Here is a 17,830-nt window from a genome sequence, read left to right on the forward strand (position 1 = left end):
AGTATTATTTTCAAGTTTATAAAGATAAAGTTTACAAGTAGTTTATGATTACGTATAAATGTTTCTTGGGATTTAAATGCGAAACAAATAATTATTAAGAAATCAAGAACACTAAAATAAAAATGACATACAAAATTTAATGTGATTTGATTTAATTACCAAATCTACTTTTCTCACCTCCAAGAACTCTCACACCTCATGTAAAAGATCTAATTCCCCTTGTGTGCCATATGCCATAAGTAATCTATCTATAAGATACATTAGTAACATTACTTGTAGGAAATAAATGCATTGGCAAATTACTCCAAGGTCCAAATAAATAGCAACTGTTAGAAAACTATTCATATTAATTAATCCATGCATAGGGTGGGGATCAAGCATGAAGGTGGGTGAATTTATGACTTCCAATTTTATTTCTCGAGTAAATAAACCTAATCCTCGAGCAACCTTCAAAAGCCGACAACTTTTAAAGGCACCCGAGGGACTTATCTACCCATCCCTAAACCTCCAGTACCGATGTGGGAAAGAGAGCCCCACAAGGGCAGCCACTTAATACAATTGGAAAATACTTTTTCTCTTGAGGCAGCTGGACCATTCTCGTAATGCCCTTTTCCCGCAGGAACCCCCTAGTTTTAACTTTTAACCTCCAAAAGATGTGTTCCAACCAATTCGGTCCCTCCCCAGTCCCCTCCCTTCTTTCTCCCTACTTCGATTGTCGAAGTACATATTTGCTGAAATAGATAAGCCTCTCAGATTGGATCTGTCTAGAGGATTCTTTCCCTTTGAGTAAGTTTTTCACTTAATTATTTTCTTTCTGCTTCGATCTCTGGGCTTCACATAAATTATCTGTTACGCTAATTTATTCTCTTATTAATCAAATTTAGTGCAGGATTCTAGATTTTGTTGATTTTTTTTTTCGAAAATTTCGGAATTGCTGGAAACCGTTCTTTCAGGGCGGTGCAATTGATGATTGCTACGGATCAAATTACTGCTACTTAAGTTTTAAGTGTAAATAATTAGAATTATCACTATGATTTTTTTTAATATATTTTCTAAAAGGGGAGGGGTAGGAGGGAGGGAGTGGTAGTCATCATGGCGACTGTTGGGATCAAACCCTGATTGTATACGAGGGACTTAGACGGTTAACCACTGGGCTATGCTATTCTCAAATCTTATTGGCTCTTTTTTTGATTGTTTATAATTTAGTGGGTGTCATGGTTTATGTTTATTTTCATGTATAGCCTCTGAAACGGTCTTTGATGATGTTTACGTATTGTATGGATGAATTTGGTGTAATGAAAGTGGTAGTTGGGTTGGAATATCTTCTCAGTGTCTGTAAACTTGAGTTGATTGTTGTATTTCTGCCCGGCAGCTAGCATCCCTTAGCAATGGTGATATTCAGTTGATTACTTTAATGAGGACGTTAAATGGATTTTACTTGAGGTCTAAAGGCGCTTGCTACGTCAACAATCCGTTCACTTTTAGACTTCCTTAATTTAGTTAGTGAGGAATCAGGTGGTTGCAGCAATTTGGTGCTTTGAATCCTATGCAATGTTATGAGGATTTAATGAGTTTCCTTGTCTTTAGGACTGGTGATGATCAAAATGGGGTAACTGCCAGAAGATTCAATTGGTGTTATAGATATATGGACTGGAAAAGTTTACAATGCATATCTTTAGTTGCGTAATTTGTTTTCTTTCAGGCCTTGAAGTTGCACAGTACTACTTTTGAATGCTTATCTTTGTGAATCAGACTCAAAAAGGTTGTTATGAAATCCTTCCCCCATGTGAGACAGGTTTTCTGGGAAAATTGTGGAAAGAGGCTGGGGTTCAAGAGCAAGAGTGATATATCTAGATGGATAGTGTCAGAGAAAAGTGCACTATGTGATTGCTTTTTTTACCCTGCTAGGCTACGTATGAGCACTTCTTAGTACTGAAATGAGGTTGGCTTTTCTGTCTTTCTGATAACCATTGTGTTTCATTCTCGTGTTATTGATTTTTCAGATACTGATAATCTCCTCCTTGCTGTCCTTAGCCGTCTAGTTTCAGTATAGCTTGAGATGGATGCCTAGAACAGATACTAGTGCATTTAGGAGAACAAGAATTCCTAGTCACCACTTCTTGGCAGAGTGATTGATCATCTAGAACCAGCAATTTTAGCACGTAGCTTGCTTCTTGGGGTTGGTTTTCCAATGTGAAACCATACTATTCTTTGACTGTTTTGTTGGCAAATTCCTACATATCAACGTCCTAAGGCTTGATTGATTTCTAAGGTTCATGATGTTGAGATGTGTGCATATTTGTGTGTTACACAAATATTGCTAATTTGACATGTTTTAGCATGGCTGTGGTTTTTTAGTTTATTATGTATGTTGTTGGAATGCCCTTCATTGCTCTAGTTTCACACGTCAATTTGTTTACTTAATTTTGAACCGGTTTTTCCCTATGCCAGAATTTTAAGGCCTTAGTAAGTATTTTAATTTTGTTTCTATGCAGTTTTGAGATTCATGGTAGTGGATATGGATTGTGGGACTAGTGAATCAGTGGATACTTCTCACTCAACTGATGAGAATGATGAGGCTGGTGATGTTGGTGATTTTGAATGCAATATCTGCTTTGATTTAGCTCAAAATCCCGTTGTGACACTTTGCGGCCATCTTTACTGCTGGCCTTGCCTGTACCAATGGCTGCAAGTTCATTCGTATTCTCACGAATGTCCGGTTTGTAAAGCCATAATAGCTGAGGAGAAACTGGTTCCTATATATGGAAGGGGCAAAGGAAGATCAGATTCAAAACCCTTCCAAATATCGGGAGTTAATATTCCAAATCGGCCTATTGGGCAAAGACCACCAACAGCTCCGCCTGTAAATATGAACTACTTCAGACAAGATCAGTTGGATCCCATGTCAACTGCAAGGTTTGGAAACCTAACGCTGTCTGCTCTTTTTGGCATTATTCCAGCTGTTTTTAGTTTTCAGATGCATGCAATGCATGATGCCACTGTCTATGGGGCAACGACAGGAGTGCCCTATGTGTTTTCTAGTTCATTCCACGGAGGATACTCTCATGGTTTTCATCACCATTCAACTCAAGTGGAGGGGAAACTGGTGTTTTGGAAGATAATTGCCCTGCTTGCTGGCTTCTTAATACTTTTGCGTCTAATTTTTTAGGCGTTCGATTTCAGAAGTTGGTAGTCATGCTATTGTATATCGAGAGAACTGTCTAATGCACGCACGTTTGCTTGATCTGTGGTCGAAATGTCGACTTAGTTCTGAAAGTGACATCCTCCTCTGTTCGCATTTCATATCGAATCAGCGTTTGACTTGTGCTCTTTGCTTTCCCTCGACTCAACGTAGATGATTACAATAATGCTTGCTGCTTGTTGGAAAATTAAGAAAATTTGAAAATTAGCTTTGAATTTACCAATTTGGTTAATGTCACTACTACTTCAGACTTCTTCTTTTTCCGATTATGGCTGTGTTATTATACTCTCCTTCAAGTAAGGTAATTTTGCATTGTAACTCTACATAAACTTTATTCTATTTCGGTTTCAGAACCAATTGCAGGTCTTGTAATTTCATTTATGTAAAAATTTGAAAGAACGAATAAATCTTAATTATCCTTGTTTATTTGTTTATCTTTTTTTTTTTTGGGTTAGTGAAAGGCAGAGTTCCTACATTTTTTTTAAAAAAAAAATCCCAAACGATAACTAAGGCAGTTCTTACTAAATCAGCAGTAATTTTTGAAGTTGTTTGGATAAAAACATTTTGTCGAGCGTTGTTGTGGTCCCTTATATTTAGGGTATTAACCAATCTGGAACCTGCAGCATGTAATTAGAAATTCGATTATATAAAAAATGAATTCTATTCCATGACGAGTTGATTCAATAAAAATGTTGAGCCAAATTCAAACACTACAGCGGTATTTAAATCAATTAAACTGGTTTAAAAAAAATAATTACATGAAATATCTTCTCCCAAACAAACCCCAGGCCATGACTACCTGCAACCCATCCTCGCCCCAACCCCACTTTACGGTTAAAAGTCGTTACACATCACCCAATCTCCTCTCCAGTCTTGCCGAAGCTGCAACAGCAGCAGCAAGAAGTCAAGAAGGCATGGTGTAGTGTAGTAGCAGCTTGTTTTTGCATCAATGGCTTCTCTCCACTTGACTTCGTCCAGGCCCCAATCCCAATCTATTCCATTATCTAAACTTCAGAATGGCACTACTAGTTGTTATACCAAAACAAGATGCTGCTACTACGGCTACTATCCCTTTTTTCCTAAGCCTCCATTCTCGCTCCGGAATTCACAAATTAGGTACAGTTTCTGCTGCAGGAATAACGGTCTAGCTTTGGGCTTTACCGTATCATATAAGCTCGAAACCTCGAAAGATAATGTTTTGACGCAGAGCAAGAAGAAGAAGAAGAAGGAGGAGGGGGATAAGAAGAGCAAGATTGTAGTCCCGGAGTCCAATGAGGTGCCTTCGCTTTCAGAGGAGGGACCCGCTGGAATAAGTAATGGCGGCACCCGACAACCGGCGACTCGGAAGACCCAGTTGGGAGGGGTTGGAGGGTCATGGAAGAGTAGTATTTGGAGGAGGGTGTTGGCTATTCTCTCTAATTTGCCTTTGGCTCTAGCAGAAATGGCCGCTGTTGCTGCCCTGATGGCTTTGGGTAATTGCACTAAATTTTTCTCTCTTACCAGCAAGTTTCCTTTTCTTGATGTCCTAATACGATGCAGCATCAGATTCAGTTATTTCTAACTTGGATATTCCAATGTCAGTTACTGAACTGATACCAGTCAATTTAAATGTTATACTTGCGAGTATTCTGAATCTATATCCAAAAGAAAAAAAGGGGGGGTACAAGCTATAAGTATTGTTGTGGTCATTTTCTGACAGGGACTGTGATTGATCAAGGCGAGACCCCGGACTTTTATTTTCGCAAGTATCCTGAAGATAATCCTGTCCTGGGATTCTTCACGTGGAGATGGGTTCTCACCCTTGGTTTCGATCACATGTTTACGTCCCCCATTTTCTTTGGAACTTTGGTTCTCTTGGGAGCATCACTCATGGCTTGTACGTACACTACCCAGATCCCCCTTGTCAGAGTAGCAAGAAGGTCCGATTTCTCTGTTACTATATTAAGTTGGGTAATGTGTTTTCTCTTCGGGAGGTCTTAAGAGGAAACAGCTTTCATCTTTTACTCAAATAGGCTACAGGAGAATAAAAAGGACCAAGTATATCTCTGTATGGATTTTACTTTACGTTTCTGCTCATTTACTTCCAATGAAGTTGCTTAAAACTCCAAACTCCTTTTTGCAAAAACAAAGATCATGTTTCTTTGTTTCGTGTGTCAAACAAGCAAACAAAATGATTTCCCTTGTGTGTCTTTTTCCTTGCCTTTTTAGCTAGGTTGCAAATAGAGAGAGACTTGATTACATATGGTTTGGTTTAACAGATGGTCTTTCTTATACTCGGCTGAGGTGATTCGGAAGCAGGAATACACTGACACTCTACCTCAAGCGTCGATTAAGGATTTGGGTGTCATTCTGATGGGAGCTGGATATGAGGTCTGATGTTCTCTTTAGCTTTCTTTCTTGCCTCTGTCTGTACTTCTTATTAAGTCATATTAGCAGAAGAATAAAAACATAACATGGGGCTGGCCGAAAACCTAGAGAAGACTAGTTGGTGAACATGCATCATGTAGTCTCCTCTACTTGACAAATTTTATATACGATTCTGCTGTTTTGCCCTTGGGCATGAGATTTATCAGTTTTAAAATTATACTGCAAGGTTCTTGTTTCACCCCGAAGCAGATATCTAGGACAAGCCTGCCCTCCCTTGCTCTAATGTGGTTCAAATCTGACATCATCCCAAAAGGGGAGAGGGGTTGGGGGCAGGGAGTTGTGTACCTGAAGGATAGCAAGGCAGACATTATTTCATAGGTGCCGATAGTGTCAATGATTGATGTGTTCAAACTTCTGGTAATGTAAGATATTGTTGAGAAATTTTTTATAGCATCTCTTTTGAACTCAGAAGCATCTAAAGTAATTACCTTTTATTAGTGGAACTTTTAATGATTTAAAATTACATTTAAATTAAACCAGAGACTTTAGTTTGCAGTGATTAATACTGCTTCCAATTTTGTTAAAAGAAAGTGGCCACATTTGTTCAATTGAGATTTGTGATAACTTTTTGAAGTGCTCATAGATGCTGAGTTAACATGTAAGTTTGAAAAGTACTGATAATTTGGACTTCTTTAGACTTGTGTGGTGTTTCTCTTAGTGACACTTTCTACATCCTGCTTGTCTGAAATTCTTTGAATCGATTCCTTGATACTAAACTAGATCCTTGCAACTGTCTGTTTCTTCAGGTATTCTTGAAAGGACCATCTTTGTATGCCTTTAAGGGTTTGGCTGGTCGGTTTGCTCCAATTGGAGTACATTTAGCACTGCTGCTGATAATGGCCGGAGGAACTCTCAGTTCTGCTGGTAGCTTTAGAGGATCGGTAACAGTTCCACAAGGCCTAAATTTTGTTGTAGGAGATGTACTGGGACCCAGTGGATTTTTATCTATGCCATCAGAGGCGTTCAACACAGAAGTTCATGTCAATAGGTTTTACATGGACTATTATGACAGTGGAGAGGTAGTCTGCACTTTAAATAACAGAAACAAAAGCATTTCTTCAATTTTCTTTTTGCCTAGCTAGTTGTTTCTGTTATCCAATTCAGCTAATTTGTTCTTTTATCTTTTTGTTTCTTTAATAGGTAAGACAGTTCCACACTGACCTTTCACTACTTGACCTCAATGGCAAGGAGGTGATGAGGAAAACTATAAGTGTGAATGATCCATTGAGGTATGGAGGAATCACTATATACCAGACAGACTGGAGTCTTTCAGCAGTTCAAATATTGAAGGATAATGAAGGGCCATTCAATTTGGCAATGGCACCTCTTCAAATCAATGGTGACAAGAAACTCTATGGAACATTCCTGCCTATTGGAGATGTTAATTCTCCTGATGTGAAGGGAATGTATGTTTGTTTTATTAGTACATGTAACTTGTGGAGATCTCTAGTTTTGTATCTCTTTTGGAAAATCATTTAGCATATTCCCCTATAAAAATGCCCGTACTATGAGGAAGCAAGTTTTTTCTTTACTTATTTCTTAAAGTGTTGGACGGGGGTTTTGCTGAATTCTACTCTGTTTTAATTGGATAACCTTTGATAAAAGCTTGAAACCATTTAAATTGCATCAAAGGGGGAATTAGCTGCAGTCATATGCAGGAGATAAGACTTGCATTTTCTCTTTGTTATTATGGAGATGTGTTGTTAGGAACCAAGATTTGCCTTTCAATTGATATTGTCCGCATACAAAGTTCCTTTGTTCTAACATTTTCTCTGAATATTCAGATCAATGCTAGCTCGTGATCTCCAGTCAATTGTCCTCTATGATCAACAAGGAAAGTTTGTTGGAGTAAGACGGCCAAACTCAAAGCTCCCAATTGACATAGATGGCATTAAAATTGTCATTGTTGATGCAATTGGTAGTACTGGGCTGGACATAAAGGTAATTAACTTGCCTTCAACTTTTTATGTTTGGAGTTTGCCTTGTCTTCTTTTTGATATATTTTTCTTTTCCTCTTCTTTTCATAATTATTGTACATCCCTGTTTCAATATAGACTGACCCTGGGGTGCCAATTGTTTATGCTGGTTTTGGTGCTTTAATGCTCACAACTTGCATCAGTTTTTTATCTCACTCACAGGTAAAGATTCGGCTTATGACATTTTGGCAATCCATATGGTTTATAATCCTGATCCTGCAAGTTCATTTTTTTGTTTCATATGTTATCCATTCTCGAAGATTTGGGCCTTGCAAGACGGTACAGAGGTGATTATTGGAGGCAAGACAAATCGTGCAAAAGGTGAATTTCCAGAGGAGATGAATCTCTTACTTGATCAAGTCCCTGAATTAGTTGAATCATCTTCTCCTAAGCAATCTGATGTTATCAGTGGCTGATGTAACACTCTACGCTGGGACAAAGAAGCATCTTAAGATGAAATTTTCAGCTAATGCACACACACTGCATTAGGAATATGATGCAGGAAATTGTCAATAGGGTTTGACTTGACTGCTCAAGATATTGGTGCATCGAGCTTGATTGAAGATAATCCAGATATTGTTTTCACTCTCGTCACATATCCCAAGGATTTAAAGTATGCTTGTCAACTTGTCTGACTTTCGCATCAGATGATTCATGAAGCAAATTCTTGACACTGGTAGATCAATCAAATTTGTATACCAATATTCTTTAATCTCAGGCATCTTTCATGTGGGGTGTTGGGCTGGTTTGAAGTCTTTGGTTTACTTAGGTTATTTGCATTGTATAGTTAATATCATTAGTCATACATATGTGAATAAGCAGCAAATTATTTTTCATCCAACATGCGTATACTTCATTCCGTTTCTGTTGTCTCCTTTCCCTTGTAGCAGCGTGCATTTGGTCCATCAACTGTTCCTTGTTGCAGGCTTATTTGGTTTAGGGTGCGTTAACATTCCCCTTTTCACTTTTGTAGAAATTCTTAAAACGGCCAGAACATCCCCCATCCCCCCCCCCCCCCCCCGGGCGCCCGAAAAAACCAAAAGAAAAACACACACAGAGCAGCAGCAATGGACACAGTGTTTCTTATGCCTACATCAAGACGCGGTGTCTGCTGGAGGCTGGCGGTAAAATGCCTACTCTCAAGTGTTTAAAGTCCACATAGTTTTGCACATTCATGCAGCGCTCAAAATATTTTACATCTCGAGACAAAAAGGTGATAAACCAATTTATGGAACTGTTTTATCTTCTCCGCAAGTGTTGCAACCCTTTTCCAATGTTGTAAAATGTAATACGTCGCGGATGCGGGCCGGTACGGTTGGCAATGCCAAATTTTGCTTGACTTCTGGATGTTGGGGACAAGCACAACTTGGCTTTTGTGGAATCATTGACATATGCGGAGTACGAGACTTTAATCTCATTCTTAAACAAGTTTTCCAAATAATACCCATCAACAGACACAAAGCCACGATTCAGCATTTTTCTATGGATTACAGCTCCGACCAAACAAAGGCATAAAAGACTAGAGTTGGTGAGGTCAATGGTGGTTGCATCGTCATCATACTTTTCACCAAACATTGCTAATATAAAAGCAAGAAATTGTATTGCGAGTCAATACTCCATCGCTTGTCGGTGTATATGTAGCAGTCTAATAAAATCCGAATATGTATGTAGTAATGCAATTCTTCCTCTTATCCTTAACTGGACATCAAATTCTAAAGGAGACTTCTTCGCTTAGCATGCCGAAACATTCCACTGCCAATGACGGATTCAGAGCTAGACATGCACCCGATCCCTTGAAATCTCTCTCTATTCCCACATGAATGCATTGCCGTGTTGACCTTAAACTATGAAGTTTGGTAGTTGCCAAGACATGACAAATTGACAATCACCAAACCAACCTCAGTGAAGCAGGGATATTATTATTATTATTTTTTAAAAAAAGAAGGATTTAGTTGGTGGTGTTCATGTACATGTGAATTGAGAAACTATACAATAATGATGTGTGATGACGTTAGGGTCGAACTGGTAGGATGCTTGGAGTTGAAAGCGTCGATGGGGGCTCTTACCCTCAATGATGATCATCATGGGGTAGCACGAATGCAGAATAACAAACCTACCCCTGTATTCTGCTCCAGTCTACCATGCGTGACTGCTTTATTGGTGATTGACTTCATCTGTCATCAACAGTTATGATATTCGTGGGAAGCGAGTTGCATTTGATAAAAAAGAAACGTAAATTAGAACAGAGCCCATAATAGGGAGGTGCTACCTGCTTATTTTGTCTGCAGCTTTTTCTTTTTCTTTTTCTTTTTTTGTCTGCAGCTTAATCGTAAAGGCAGACAGAAACCATTATATTAATTATTTGCATCATGCATATATTTGATGAGAAAGCTGAGGAAGAAACGGATTCTAGTGCTGCAATGGAACCAATAATGAGTCTTGAGATAGAGGAAAAGGAAGATAAGCAGCGAAAGCGAGTTGGTGGGAAAAAGATTTGTGGGAGGAGCTGGAATGAATCGAAGAAAATGTGGGAGATTGCAGCTCCGGCTATACTTACAGCGGTAGCTCAGTTTTCTTTCGAGTTTGTCACGGCTGCATTCATCGGCCATTTGGGGGAAGTCGAGCTTGCTGCTGTCTCCGTTGTGCAAAATGTCATTGAAGGCTTTGTATATGGAATAATGGTACGTCATATCTGACACCATCTCTCATGTGTGTGTTGCATTGCATCTCAAAATTTGTGTCTCTAGAATGAAGAGATTGTATTGTGGAAATGCTGGGAAGTCTTGTTCTAAATTCACATGAAATTACGAACTCCTCATTTGTCTCTTGCTTTGAATTAAAACATTTTTTTTTAACATGGTTGGACTTGCAATAATATCTTCTGTTTGTATTTGGTGTATTAGCTAGGAATGGGAAGTGCCCTTGAGACCCTCTGTGGTCAGGCTGTTGGAGCAGGACAATTTGAAATGCTTGGGGTGTACATGCAGAGATCCTGCATAATTACTTTAGTTACTGCATTGCTGTTATCACCGTTTTACATCTTCACAGCACCATTGCTAAAGCTGCTTCACCAAGATCCAAGAATTTCCCATCTTGCCGGGAAGTATGCACTGTGGGTGATTCCTCAATTGTTTGCATATGCATTGAACTTCCCGATACAGAAGTTTCTTCAAGGTCAAAGCAAAATATGGGTCATGACGATAATTTCATTGGTGATGTTGGGAATTCATGTTCTGTTGAATTGGATTTTTGTGACGATGCTTGGGCATGGCCTGCTTGGTGCGGCTGTTGCTGGAAACATCTCTTGGTGGCTTATGGTATTGGCTCAGATAATATACGTCGTCGGAGGGTTTTTCCCTGAAGCATGGACCGGATTTTCTTCATTAGCATTCAAACAACTTGCTTCTTTCGTCAAGTTCTCTCTTGCATCAGCTATCATGCTATGGTCCGTACCTTTTTGGCTTCATAAATGCTAAAGATACTTCGTTTTGACTTCACAAATATACTGATGCTATCCTCTGTGATGTTGTCAGCTTGGAGCTTTGGTATTTTACTGTAGTGATCCTTATGGTAGGCTGGTTAAAGAATCCGGAAATTGCAGTAGATGCTGTATCAATCTGGTTAGTGCCTTTTTCTTGGTTCTTTTTGTTTCTTAGTGATTACTGGAAAGGTGGTTGGCCGTTTGGCCTCAGAATGTGGGTGCTTGCTTACACTTCTTTCTTTGGCTGTTGCAGCATGAACTTGCAACTATGGACGTTGATGATCACTCTAGGTTTCAATGCAGCCGTTAGGTAAGAGATCTTCCCAATCAGAAAAAGATCGCAAAGCAATGTATTAATATGCATTAACAATTTTTTTTTTTGCATCACATTTTCCAGCGTACGTGTTTCAAATGAACTTGGAGCTGGACGCCCAAAAGCTGCAAAATTCTCAACCGTGGTGGCCGTCACCACATCCACGATATTTGGGATAATTTTCACGGTCATAATTCTTGCAACTAAGGGACAGTTCCCCAGGATCTTTTCTGACAAACCTGAGGTCATAAGGGAGACATCCAAGTTAGGCTATTTCCTAGCAGCAACAGTCTTCCTCAATAGCATCCAACCTGTGCTTCATGGTAACAGCTTGAATTGCCCAGACTTTTAGACATTTATGTATTGGCGAATCATAAACCGAAATTGAAATTTGGGATTGCAGGAGTGGCAGTTGGAGCAGGGTGGCAGTTTTCAGTGGCACTGGTGAACGTTGGGTGTTACTACGTATTTGGCCTTCCTTTCGGTGCCTTGCTGGGTTACAAATTCAAACTCGGCGTAAAAGGCATCTGGGCAGGGATGTTAGCCGGTTGCCTGCTTCAAACAGTCATTTTGGTTGTGAACGTTTTCCGGGCTAACTGGAGCAACGAGGTTCGGATTGCAATTTTAACTTTCCATTACTTGATTTTCATCCATGAAAATGACGAGAGGACTTGGAAAAGAAATTCTGTCCTGGGATTTTTCAACACGCGATCGAGCATATTGATAGTCAAAAAGTAATTTTTTAGGACATAAACTAAGTAACAGCACCTTAATTAGTGTTGCAAAAAATGGCTTACAAAAGACTCTGTATTTTATTGAAACCAAAAATGAGTTTATGTTATTCAAACATCAACTCACAAACTCATGAAACAAATTAACACAATTTCTGACTCACAATTATTATAAAAAAAATCTCAATAAAATTACTTGATAGCATGATGTTTGATTAACAAATATCATATCGACGAGATTTATTTAACTACTAACTAAATTGTTTTAGTACCAAACACAATCCAGTAAAATTTGCAAAAGTTGGCATGCGTCGTTTGCTTGTTTACTGTTGGAAAAGAATGGAGTAGGTGAAGTAGGTGGTGTTTTCTGGTGCAGGCATTGCAAGCAGAAGAGCGGGTGAGGTCGTATGCAGTAACGCCGCTGCCCCAAGATGAGATTGACGCAATTGAGATGTTGGATGCTCCGACTTCCTGCTAATGCTCAAAGTCTTTTAGGTGCAGCTCTAATGGTCTTCCTTCCAACTTGTATAATCTCCCTTGATTCCATTGCTTGGATCCTCTTTCCTCTAGGCTTCAGTAGCAGGGTTTCTTCGGGCCCAACTTATCATTATTATTTTGTTTCCACGTCTCCTTCACTGAAAATACTCTCTGAGTTTTGTAGCCGGAGTCGGTCGAAGACTTTTAAATCAGAAAAGGTGCAAGCAAATGAAAAAAAACTTGATCATCCGTGACAACTTCTCGTGCAGCTCTCTCTATCTTAAAAGTTGAAAGACACCCCTCCCCCCGTCTTCCCAAACCAAATGTACGGACGGTATGAAAAGGCTCCCTATCTTTAAGAGATTGCTGCTTTTTAAGATACTTGAACGGCTGGAACAAACACGGATGACGTTGAGTGAACAAACTCTGCTTGCTTTTACTAGCTAGCGAATAGGTTTTAACCAATCTCTTTTACTATCTATCAATAATTTCCAGAGCTGACAGATTATTATCAATAATTTCGCTCTGGGAATGGTGATCAACTTGGTCTCAAATTTGGTATGGGAACAGAAGTGCTGGACGCTGAATAACGTGATGGAGAAAGTCGACATAAAAAGCCAAAAATAAGATATCACCTGCAGTTTCTGGTAGACCCCCTAACTCTAAGAAGAAACAATTCGATGGATGTGGAAGCAATAGCCAATGTTGCTTAATGAAAAACGTTGAAGTTCATTAGGGGGGTGACAATCTTGTCAACTTAGGCGGGCACCAAACCCATCTTTTTCACACTAGTTGGTGGGTATTTTTTGGCAGCCATAACTAATAAAATGCCCGACTGATGAGCAAACTAGCAAGTCTGCCGCTAATATATCAAAAATTCAACCTTCATAGGAAGAAAAAAATTAAGGAGGGCAATACAAACTCAACCAATGCAGCCGCAATTTGCTCTTAATGATTATCTTTAGACCCCATAGTAGGTGAGTTATTATAAAACGTGGTGACAACCCAGTTCTCAGCAACATTCTTCATTTCCTGACATATATAAGTCAAACAAATCAGTGGGACAAAGAGAATCTACTCTTTCCTTTTTTTGTTTTCCGAAATACAAAAAACAGGCCTGGAACTCTGGTCGTCCGGTAATAAAATTTAAGGGTGAACGGAGCAAAAGAAAATCATCTTGAATGGAGGAACAACATCCTGAACTTAGCAGACAGGTGACTGAGATTCTACACAAGAGAAAGACCCCAGAGAAGTTGTGGAAGGAGACAAAGAAGACATGGGACATCGCCCTACCAGCTATAATAACAGCAGTTACACAATTCTCCCTCGAACTTGTCACTTCTGCCTTTGCCGGACATCTGGGAGATGCTGAGCTTGCTGCAGTCTCTGTGGTTCAGAATGTTATAGATGGCTTTGTCTATGGGGTCATGGTATGTTCTTATACCATACTTTTATTTGAGCACTAAAGAATGATGATACTACTATATTTCTCTGTGTTGCTTCCTTCATGAAGCTTTCGGGAAACTTATAAGGTTCAGCCATTTTTCATTTTTTTTTCCCACTTGTAGAATGCATCAGTACTTTTGTTTCTTTTCGAGTCAGCTTGTTAGAAAGTTTATTAAATTTTAACATGTGGCAAGAAGTAAAATATACTTGTACCAGAGGTGGAATTTTCAGTTGCTCGTACCTAACATTCAATGACTTTCTCTGTTTTTGTCTAATCTTTCCTTTGTAGTTGGGGATGGGTAGTGCTCTTGAAACCCTTTGTGGTCAAGCGGTCGGTGCTGGACAAGTTGGCATGCTTGGAATCTACCTGCAGAGGTCATGGATCATCACCATCGTCACAGCTTTGTTCTTGACTCCTATTTACTTGTTTGCCTCGCCCATACTCAAGCTTTTACACCAAAACAGAGATATCTCCAACCTTGCCGGTAAATTTGCACTGTGGGTGATACCTCAATTGTTTGCATATGCTCTGAACTTCCCCGTACAGAAGTTCTTCCAATCTCAAAGCAAAGTTTGGATGATGACGATACTCTCTATAGCGTCATTGGCGCTCCATGTGTTACTGAATTGGGTTCTCGTGACGAAGCTCGGCCACGGCTTGCTCGGTGCTGCAATGGCAGGAAACATCACATGGTTTCTGCTGGATATATCCCAAATAATCTATGCAATATCAGGTTGTTTTCCAGATGCATGGAACGGCTTTTCCTGGTTGGCTTTCAAGTCATTGACCAACTTTGTCAAGCTCTCACTTGCGTCAGCAATAATGTTATGGTGAGTGATGAATACTAGCAACTTACAGAGTTTATATAAAAAATCCGAAAGTGTAAACAGAAACAGAAACTTTGGCAGCTTGGAATTATGGTACTTTACAGCAGTTATCCTGATGGTAGGAGGTTTGAAGGATGCTGCAGTCGCAATCGATGCCATATCAATCTGGTTAGTTCCGTATTCTCTTTTCTCACCTCCAGTGGAGTATAATAGGAAACCTTAGTCTTTTCTATCCACCTCGTTCTACAGTCTCAAGCAACAATGACAGATAACCACCTTGTTGCACCTTCTGTGGATGTAACAGTATGAACTTGCAACTATGGACAATGATGATTGCCGTAGGCTTCAATGCATCAGTCAGGTATGTCATTTATCTTCAAGATAAAGATTATTGCTAAAATACAGATGAAATAATGACCTCAAAATCTTGTGGAGAGAGCAATACAGGACCGACAACCTTCAGATACATTTCGCCTTACCTTTATCAACATGCAGATTTTACACATACACTGTTGAAACGTTTTGAATGAGTTCTGAAGCAAATGCTGCTGTCTGCGGGATTAAAATTTAAGGGGTGAAAAGGAGTGATTCAATTCATCTAGGATTGTAAATTAAGTAGTAGTATTATATCGGTCATTCCAACAAAAAGAGACTTCTTGATGGGGTTGATTTTGCAGTGTAAGAGTGTCAAATGAACTCGGAGCCGGGAAACCAAACGCTGCAAAGTTCTCAATCATAGTCAATGTTTTGACATCTGGGATACTTGGAATTGTCTTTGCGGCAATCATCATTGGTACAAAAAGCAAGTTTCCCTTATTATTCACAGATAAGGCACAGGTCATAAAAAAGACATCCAAGCTGGGATACGTTCTCGCAGCAACCATATTCCTCAACAGCATCCAACTAGTTTTAAACGGTTGGTTTTTGTATATTATCTAGTATCTAAAACATTACTTCAGTACAAGATTGACAAAGTTCTGATGAATTCAACATCATCATCATCAGTTGTCTTAATTAAGAATTTTAAGACAAGAAAAACAAGATGCATATTATAGTACAGCTGCTCATCTAGATATTAGCAAAAAGTGCTCAAAAAGCTGCTTGTTATCATATATATGTACTACTAGTATGAATCCAGAAAAGAATTGATTGTTCTAGGGATCATTAATTGCAGGGGTAGCTGTTGGTGGAGGATGGCAGTTCTCAGTAGCATTGCTTAATATAGTGTGCTATTATGCAATCGGGCTTCCATTTGGAGCAGTGCTTGGCTACAAATTCAATCTGGGGGTGCAGGGCATCTGGTGGGCAATGCTCGGCGGTAGTTTTCTCCAGACTGTCATCTTGTTAGTCATCATATCTCGAACAAATTGGCATAAAGAGGTAAATATAAAACTCAACCCCAACAGAAGTGAACAGTAAAGAATCCAGGGGAAGGGTTTAGAGGGTTGGTAATCTGATTTTACTGGATTACCTAATTATCCAATGATGCAATGCAGGCTGTGGAAGCTGATGACCGTGTGAGAACATGGGGAGGAGCCACCGCCCCAACGGACCTGCCTCAACCTCAAGAAACTACCTGACATTTCTGCACTCCGCCCCGGTTGCTGGCCGAATGGCAATTACAATTGGGCCGTCAGCCGGTTTGATTTCGTCAGTCTTTCAGCCAGAATTGGAGTTAAAATTGACCGGATCAACTCTGTTTCGGTCAAGCAAAAAGGAAAAAAATTGCCCGGATAATGTTGATCATGTAATTTACTTCAGCACGTACTTTATCTCAAAAGGAAAAAAAAATAAACAAAGAAAGGATTTGAATCACTGTTAATTGCTCATTGTCTTACTAGATCAAATCAAATTAGCTTCGTTGCAATCTGAAGCGAGGAACTCAAAACTCGAAATAAACAAGTAAAAGATACAAAGCTCTCGTTACTTGTCTCCCCAACTTCTAAGAACACTCCTGTCAAAAAAAAAAAAATGCTAAGAACACTTTTTTAGCTACCCCGCAGAAAGTTTGTCTTTAATTATCTAAAGATCAAAACTTGTCCCTTTATCAGAAATTCTCTAGGCCGTGCACTTGCTGTTTGTGCAAACTCCAGGACGTCAGTTGTCAGTTGTCACCTGAGAAGAGAGAGCAGTAGAGAGGAGAAAAGACAAGAGTCGGATTCTTGAATGGAGGAAAACCATCATGAATCAGGGACTGAGCAACGGCCCAGGAGAAGAGTTCATTCAAGTAAATGGTAGGCTGAGTCTAAAAAGACGTGGAAAATAGCTTTGCCAGCCATGCTCACTTCAGTCTCTCAATTCTCTATCGACTTTGTGTGCACAGCCTTCGCTGGACATCTAGGAGCTCTGCGGCTTGCTGCAGTCACTGAGGCTGAGAATGTCATAATTTGCTTTGCCTATGGGGTAAATGGCATGTTTTCTGCTGTCCAACTGTTTGTCTGTGATTATCACTCTTCATCTTCTGTTCATTTTACATGTTTTGGGGTGGGATGCTACTTCATATTATTTTCTTATGGTCAAAATCCTATGCTGCAGGAGCAGCACCCTTCAATCATCTCTGATTGTTGAATCCAAACATTTAGTATCATTTTCCGAAAGAATTTTTTTAGTTTTTTTCCTCCTCCGTCTTGAATTGCTGCCAGTTATATATATATTAGTACTACCTCTCAACATGCAATCTGAACTCGAGAAGACTTTGCACTCCTAGAGAAGAGCTGAGAGTAAGTGCATGCAGTGTGAGGATGCCTAATGAATTGGGAGCCGGCAAACCTAAAGCTGCAAAACGCTCAATCATGGCAAATTTTGTGAAAGCTGGAGTGCTTGGAGTTGTTTTTGCCATCATTACGGTAGCTGCCAAAAACCAGCTTCCTGCGATCTTCACAGAGAAGCTAGAGGTTGAGGCAGAGGCATCGAAGCTTGGATATATTCTTGCAATAACCATTTTCCTGA

The 17,830-nt window shown here is 39.5% G+C and overlaps 4 protein-coding genes across 7 annotated transcripts; all 4 read left to right on the top strand.

The window, feature by feature from the left end:
* Positions 1-621: 621 nt before the first annotated feature.
* Positions 622-3,462, top strand: LOC113762135 (E3 ubiquitin ligase rnf-5-like). 2 transcript variants are annotated; one of them, XM_027305429.1, is made up of 3 exons: positions 622-786; positions 1,796-1,942; positions 2,496-3,462. In XM_027305429.1, exon 3 carries the CDS (start codon positions 2,507-2,509, stop codon positions 3,167-3,169), a length of 663 nt encoding a protein of 220 aa, XP_027161230.1. In that variant the 5' UTR covers positions 622-786; positions 1,796-1,942; positions 2,496-2,506; the 3' UTR covers positions 3,170-3,462. The 2 variants fall into 2 exon arrangements, with proteins under 2 accessions (XP_027161230.1, XP_027161229.1); XM_027305428.1 differs by lacking the exon at positions 1,796-1,942 and having other exon boundaries at positions 623-786.
* A 548-nt stretch (positions 3,463-4,010) lies between these two features.
* Positions 4,011-8,446, top strand: LOC113763174 (cytochrome c biogenesis protein CCS1, chloroplastic). Of its 2 annotated transcripts, none has more exons than XM_027306913.1 (8): positions 4,011-4,674; positions 4,902-5,121; positions 5,461-5,572; positions 6,376-6,648; positions 6,770-7,035; positions 7,414-7,570; positions 7,749-7,767; positions 7,866-8,026. In XM_027306913.1, the coding sequence occupies exons 1-8, from the start codon at positions 4,152-4,154 to the stop codon at positions 7,928-7,930; spliced, it is 1,635 nt and encodes a 544-aa protein (XP_027162714.1). In that variant the 5' UTR covers positions 4,011-4,151; the 3' UTR covers positions 7,931-8,026. The 2 variants fall into 2 exon arrangements, with proteins under 2 accessions (XP_027162714.1, XP_027162713.1); XM_027306912.1 differs by having other exon boundaries at positions 4,014-4,674; positions 7,684-7,767; positions 7,866-8,446.
* A 1,211-nt stretch (positions 8,447-9,657) lies between these two features.
* On the top strand, positions 9,658-12,816 carry LOC113758627 (protein DETOXIFICATION 33-like). The gene is made up of 8 exons (XM_027301399.1): positions 9,658-9,765; positions 9,945-10,286; positions 10,509-11,050; positions 11,139-11,225; positions 11,340-11,396; positions 11,484-11,722; positions 11,803-12,008; positions 12,507-12,816. Exons 1-8 carry the CDS (start codon positions 9,658-9,660, stop codon positions 12,606-12,608), a joined length of 1,683 nt encoding a protein of 560 aa, XP_027157200.1. The 3' UTR covers positions 12,609-12,816.
* An 868-nt stretch (positions 12,817-13,684) lies between these two features.
* LOC113763250 (protein DETOXIFICATION 33-like) lies at positions 13,685-17,326 on the top strand. Of its 2 annotated transcripts, XR_003467314.1 has the most exons (8): positions 13,685-14,037; positions 14,343-14,884; positions 14,963-15,049; positions 15,186-15,242; positions 15,559-15,797; positions 16,056-16,261; positions 16,378-16,628; positions 16,933-17,326. XR_003467314.1 is itself a non-coding variant. In XM_027307006.1 (7 exons), exons 1-7 carry the CDS (start codon positions 13,789-13,791, stop codon positions 16,459-16,461), a joined length of 1,464 nt encoding a protein of 487 aa, XP_027162807.1. In that variant the 5' UTR covers positions 13,685-13,788; the 3' UTR covers positions 16,462-16,716. The 2 variants fall into 2 exon arrangements, 1 of the variants encoding a protein (XP_027162807.1); XM_027307006.1 differs by lacking the exon at positions 16,933-17,326 and having other exon boundaries at positions 16,378-16,716.
* The last annotated feature ends 504 nt before the right edge of the window (positions 17,327-17,830 follow it).

The sequence above is a fragment of the Coffea eugenioides genome, chromosome 2 (assembly GCF_003713205.1).
Source record: "Coffea eugenioides isolate CCC68of chromosome 2, Ceug_1.0, whole genome shotgun sequence".
NCBI classification, from domain to species: domain Eukaryota; kingdom Viridiplantae; phylum Streptophyta; class Magnoliopsida; order Gentianales; family Rubiaceae; genus Coffea; species Coffea eugenioides.

Bases quoted from the DNA above. Each gene is read 5' to 3' on its own strand.
- LOC113763250 (XM_027307006.1), top strand. From the start codon at position 13,789: ATGGAGGAACAACATCCTGAACTTAGCAGACAGGTGACTGAGATTCTA. The intron at 14,885-14,962 runs GTGAGTGATGAA...AAACTTTGGCAG, and splicing joins GCGTCAGCAATAATGTTATG to CTTGGAATTATGGTACTTTA. The intron at 16,262-16,377 runs GTAAATATAAAA...GATGCAATGCAG, and splicing joins GAACAAATTGGCATAAAGAG to GCTGTGGAAGCTGATGACCG.
- LOC113758627 (XM_027301399.1), top strand. From the start codon at position 9,658: ATGGGGGCTCTTACCCTCAATGATGATCATCATGGGGTAGCACGAATG. The intron at 9,766-9,944 runs GTGATTGACTTC...TCGTAAAGGCAG, and splicing joins CATGCGTGACTGCTTTATTG to ACAGAAACCATTATATTAAT. The intron at 11,051-11,138 runs GTCCGTACCTTT...TGATGTTGTCAG, and splicing joins GCATCAGCTATCATGCTATG to CTTGGAGCTTTGGTATTTTA.
- LOC113763174 (XM_027306912.1), top strand. From the start codon at position 4,152: ATGGCTTCTCTCCACTTGACTTCGTCCAGGCCCCAATCCCAATCTATT. The intron at 5,573-6,375 runs GTCTGATGTTCT...CTGTTTCTTCAG, and splicing joins TGATGGGAGCTGGATATGAG to GTATTCTTGAAAGGACCATC. The intron at 7,768-7,865 runs GTAAAGATTCGG...CCATTCTCGAAG, and splicing joins GTTTTTTATCTCACTCACAG to ATTTGGGCCTTGCAAGACGG.
- LOC113762135 (XM_027305429.1), top strand. From the start codon at position 2,507: ATGGTAGTGGATATGGATTGTGGGACTAGTGAATCAGTGGATACTTCT.